The following is a 5597-nucleotide window of genomic DNA, read 5'->3' on the forward strand; positions in this document are numbered from 1 at the left end:
TGGGTGTAATTAGCCAATTTGGTAATGCTAAACTAGTGAATATAGTATTTATATATGATCAAATATCATCTGTAATCTCATCATTGTAAAAATGTTAGCATGCTAACCATTTTCCTTGTTCCTTATAAATATGCACATATTTGCTTTGAGTTTCTGTATATTTGTTTCTGTCTCACAGTGTTGAGGAAGAACGTGGACAGAATAAGCGTGTGCGTGTGTGTGTGTGTGTGTGTGCACTACTGAGTTCGCAGTTTTTTAAATTTCTTGAATCTCAGCATATTCACACCCTCAATCATTTAACCTCTGTGAGGAGTTGATCTGTGGGAAAGGGGAACAGAAATCACCGGAGGTGGAAGTCTGCAGCCTGAAGAAGGTCGCTCAGTCTGACCGGGAGGCACCTCGAATGTGAGAATGTGCATTTGTAAAGTTTCCTTCCGGGCCCAATCAGTTTATGTCGAGTGTTCGACGGCGCGGGACATCCTTTTATCACCAGAATAAATAATGTTGAATTACCATTCATTTATTTTCACTGGTCAGAAGCAGAATCCTTTTGCGAACGCTGCATTACGAAGCAGATTGAAGAGCAAGGTGGGTGCATATTTAGAAACTATTTTACACTCAATCAAATGTGAACTTTCAGTAGAATTACATTTAAAATTAAAGTCAGTGTAATTTAATGTAAAACAATTACTTTTGGTAAACTTAAGGACAATGTCTCAAACCTAATACAAATATCTCTAAATGTCTCAGTTGAACAGAACAAAGACAGTTGATCAGCAGCATGGATACAATGGAAATTGATGACACCATATATGTGGAGAACCATCTCATTACTCAAGGTACAGCATCACCCCATAAACACCCAGACAGACTAACAGGGACACAAAATAAGATGTAGACGAATCAGTTTCTCTGCTTTAAATTTGATTTCACACTTTTCAGAAGCCGTCTGTCCTTCTTTCTGAACATATTTCACAGCAGCTATTTTTATTTACACTTTACTGAGTAATACAGCTCATGGTTAATCCATAGAAGTTCATTCCAGTCTACATTCAGTAAAGCTGGGATTTTTTGTAGATTGAAAAATGTTTTCTTATTTTCAAAACAGTGAATTTTCACAGAAGAAACCGGCTCCTCAGACGCGTCACCGTATGTCTTGGAATCCTGTGTGCTGCCCTGCTGTTCAGTAATATAGGACAATTTATATTCTGTAAGTTATTTATTTTTGTTGCTAAAAACAGAACGCTTCATTTTGTCATGGCTTGTGTGTGGCAGGCAGGATTGGACCCCAGGATGCAGACTCACAAAAAATATAACTTAAAGGTGGATTTATTAAGAAAACACAAGAAACCAAAACTCAGCTAGACTGGAGCTGGATGGGCACCAGAACTAAATACAAAACTACAGAGAAGGGACGGACACACACACAGCGAGGGAACACTAAAGACGGCGCAACAAAGAAGAGATGAAGGCTGAGGGCTTAAATACACAATAGGTAATCGGGCAAGAGGAAACAGCAGGTGAAGCAAATGAGACTAATAACACAGGGGAAGCAAAACTAAACACAAAGCACAGGGAACACAAGACTGGCAAAATAAAACAGGAAGTGACTAACCAAGGTACTTGACACGGGGGACTGGCACACAGACACGGGACACAGAAGCAGACTGGTCACAACACTAGGAATAAAACTCAATATGAAAACACAGGAGGTCAGGGTCAAGACAAAATGACAAAACAGACACAAGACCACAGATGCAGGGGAGACAGGGACGAAGGGGACAAGAACATCACAACAAACTGGGAAATAAAACTAAAATAAAACAGGACCATGACACATTTTATCTGTTCATGCATCCATCACTGCTTTTATACCCAGCAGATGAAATAAAAATATAAATACTTGCAAGTATTTGTTAATTAATTAATTTATTTCACAGATGAGAGCGACCGCCCTGCATCCGCAGCTCAAACACAGGCCAGTTACGATGCTCTGACTCAAGATAAGGAGACTCTCCAAAATGATAAAGACAACCTGACTGCAGCGAGGGACAGACTGCAGAGCAGTTACGATGCTTTGAGTGAGGAGAAGAGGCGGCTGCAGACCACGCTGAGTGACCTCACAAAGGAAAGAGACGAGCTGCAGCAGAGTTGCAATTCTTCGATTACTGAACGAGATGAGATGAAGGCCGGTCTGAGCCGCGTGAGAAAGGAGAGGGACCGGTTACAAACAGGCTACAACAACCTGACAGCAGCTGCAGAGCAGTTACAGACCAACTACAGTAACCTGCAAAGAGTGAAGGATGCATTAAGCACTCTTATTACTGCACTCAGAATAAAAGAAGTTCAGCTGGAAAGTAATTACACTTCATTAAAGAGGGAGAAAGAGCAGCTGCAAATAAGCCACAATACTCTGAACAGAAGTATAACTCAAATTAACACCAGCTATAATTCACTGTGGAAAGACAAAGACCAACTTCAAACCAGGTATAATACTCTGAGGAAGGAAAAGGAACAGTTACAAACCAGCTGCAGTCGTCTGACTGCAGCTGGAGAAGAGTTGCAAAAGAAAATCAACAAGATGACTGCAAAACTGAGAGGTATGCTTCCTCTGTTAGTAAAAATAGTCTGCATTTTGATGTTCTTAAACTTCTGGATATTTTTTTACTCCCTTTTCCGTGCGATCAATTCGCAGGCATGCCCTGTCAGACACACTGGACAAAGTTTGATGTAAGCTGTTATTTTGTTTCAACCTTGAAGAAAAACTGGACAGAAAGCAGACGGGCCTGCATCGCTGAAGGAGCAGATCTGCTCGTCATAGACAGCAGCGAGGAGCAGGTGACACAGAGAACGCCAGAATAAGAATCTGCAGCCTTGTAAAAATTTTTACAATCTTACTTTATCTTGGGTAGCTGGAAAGCTGAGGTTTGCACCGACTGTAGCACTGTTTGTACAAAGTGTTGGGCAAATGCAAAAAATCCTATTTGATAATGGAACTAAATGAAAAAATTAAAGGAATATAATGTAGCATGTTGGAGACACAGATTTCTGCACAAAGATGTCTAACTCTTTATGGCTCTGCAGGTTATTAGGATTATGGTACAAATTTGACTTTATATTTGACCTGCCGATGGGCAAGTCAGGGTCACACCAAAGCAGCTGGGATCCTCAGGCTGTATCAGTCTGAAACAAAACTGATGGGAGATATTTCAGTCAGGACCAATGGAGCAGGTACCGCTGTCCTCCAGAGAGCTAAAAATGTGTAGCATGGTAAAAAGTGATGAAAACTTTATTTTTCAGTGAATAAATGTGAGGCGTGAGGGGGAAAAAAAAATATTTTTTTAGTGTTTTCATCTTCTGTTTGTGTAACTGTAACAGCTATTTGTCAATGGATTACTGGACAAAGGCCAAAGTCAGAACGCCTGGATTGGCCTCACTGACAGTCTTGCAGAGGGGGTTTGGACGTGGGTGGACGGGACTCCGGTCACCACAGCGTAAGTTTACGTACACAACTTTTCTTCTATATGAGATGTTGTTGTGTTTTGGGAATTCTTGACTAACGGCACATGAAACTGAACCATGATCCATCCTAGACTAACACTGCTCGCAGGCCGCAAATCTTTTTTGTTGATGACAGAGATCCCTCGTTGAACTAAACTCTGCCTAAATCTATTTAGTATCTGTCCAAAAATTCAGCAGCAGGAAATGTAAGGAAGGGATGGGAACTGGAAGGCCTGGTCCATTAGATCAGGAGGTGATTTAATGTACTGTCACATTTAGACATCTGCAGGGAGTTCACTGCATTAAAATTAACGTCCTATCTGAATGCATTTGAAAACACAGCGATAGGAGTGATGATTGCCGGACTCTACATAGAGCACGTACATCTACAAATGTAACAGACAAACTGAGTTTCACAGCGTAGGTCAGAAAATTTTCTTAAAGAGAAGATGATTTCTCTCTCACCTTGTTCTTCAGGTACTGGCTGCCTGGACAGCCCAATGACTTCAAAAACCAGGACTGTGGAGAATACGTTTCCTCTGACGTGGGATCGTGGAATGACGACGGCTGTTTTGCTGTACAGCATTGGATCTGTGAGAAATAAGATCAGCATGGCTTACACTGTTCACAGAAGGTGTGTAGGTTTGGACTTTGGTTTATTTTCAAAGTTAAACAATATTACATGTTTTTGGCACGTCAGAAGTCTTCATAAAAACACCAAAATGTGTATTGATGCATAGATGAAAATAGTCCATCCATCCATCCATTTTCTTCACTTATCACTTTAAGGGTCGCGTGAGGGCTGGAGCCTATCCCAGCTGTCATAGGGCGAGAGGCGGGGTACACCCTGTACAGGTCGCCAGCCTGTCGCAACACATGAAAATAGTCTTTCTTTCTGACTTGTTATATATATATTCAGTATTAGACAAGAGGTTTGACTTTGAGGGGAACAGAAGAAGTCATAGTTGTGAGGGATATTATTGGATTTGATCCGTTACATTTTACTTTCCTGGCAGTCAAATCTTCCATCTGTCCATTTTCTTATTTCCTTTTCTGACTTGGGTCACTGGGGGCCTACAGGCTATCCCAGTCGACACTGAGCGATAGTCAAAGTACACCTTGGCTAACTAACGGTTAACACAAGGAGACACGAAACAATTCAGACTCACACCTACGGCCAGTTTAAACTCAACAATTACCCAAAGTTGTATGTTTTTCCACTGTGGAAGTCTTTATGATTTTTTTTTTGATAAGTAAACCTTGATAAATATTGTTAATATAATTATCATTTACTTGATGAGTGTAAATAGCTTCCAAACATTTTTGTTTTAGTTTTCAATTTGGCATAGCTGGTGTTGGTTATGATGAATTTTTATGCATATCAATTTGTATTAGATTTGTTCAGCTCTTTTCTTGACTTATTCTTAAAGACTTACATATGCCAGAAAATGTTGTATATTGTTTGTTTGTTTTTTAACTTAATTTACATAAAAATCATTTTTTAAAAGCAAACATACATAAATATTGTTGATCTGTTAAACCTGTTATTAAGCTTATTGTTATAAATTCCCTGTTTGTATTAAAACTGATTTTTCAACTCATCAAAAATCTTCTTTGTGTATTTGTGATTCATTTATATACAAAAAAGAAAAAAGGAATTAAAATAAAAGCTCTATTAGAAGAATTGTTTAGTCTCTTTCTTGACCTGCTTTTAAAGATTTACATATTTGATGTGGTTTAGAGTCGAGGGCCACAAAAGAAGTCATCAGCTAATAGTTTCTGTTTCCCATAAATCCCGATGTTGGTAATCCTTTGTAATGCTTGGCAGCCTTCAGCATAGCTTTATATTTGTGATAGAAACAAATACAGCAGTGAGGCTCAGATACAAAAACGAGCAGGTTAAAGCTGGAGTGATAAACCAGCGCAGGCTCGTGCTCTTCATTCATTCTGGTTGGTTGGGTCACCTGCACACTTGGGTGGATATCTAGAGCGACTGTGTTAAGCTTTGCATGAGTGGCTATATGTACAGTATGTCCACATTATGAGGGAAACATTATAAAACATGAATGCTTTACACAAATTTTAGACTGAAATTT

At 39.6% G+C, this 5597-nt stretch overlaps 1 protein-coding gene across 1 annotated transcript; it reads left to right on the forward strand.

Annotated features, from left to right (window-relative positions):
• The first annotated feature begins 455 nt into the window (after positions 1 to 455).
• LOC115787396 (CD209 antigen-like) lies at positions 456 to 5092 on the forward strand. Its single transcript, XM_030740085.1, has 7 exons — positions 456 to 588; positions 751 to 839; positions 1109 to 1210; positions 1941 to 2600; positions 2696 to 2838; positions 3379 to 3494; positions 3979 to 5092. The coding sequence occupies exons 2-7, from the start codon at positions 782 to 784 to the stop codon at positions 4103 to 4105; spliced, it is 1206 nt and encodes a 401-aa protein (XP_030595945.1). The 5' UTR covers positions 456 to 588; positions 751 to 781; the 3' UTR covers positions 4106 to 5092.
• The last annotated feature ends 505 nt before the right edge of the window (positions 5093 to 5597 follow it).

This window comes from Archocentrus centrarchus, chromosome 10 (assembly GCF_007364275.1).
Source record: "Archocentrus centrarchus isolate MPI-CPG fArcCen1 chromosome 10, fArcCen1, whole genome shotgun sequence".
NCBI lineage: Eukaryota > Metazoa > Chordata > Actinopteri > Cichliformes > Cichlidae > Archocentrus > Archocentrus centrarchus.

Bases quoted from the DNA above. Each gene is read 5' to 3' on its own strand.
- LOC115787396 (XM_030740085.1), top strand. From the start codon at position 782: ATGGATACAATGGAAATTGATGACACCATATATGTGGAGAACCATCTC. The intron at 1,211-1,940 runs GTAAGTTATTTA...TTTATTTCACAG, and splicing joins TATAGGACAATTTATATTCT to ATGAGAGCGACCGCCCTGCA. The intron at 2,839-3,378 runs GTGACACAGAGA...TAACTGTAACAG, and splicing joins TAGACAGCAGCGAGGAGCAG to CTATTTGTCAATGGATTACT.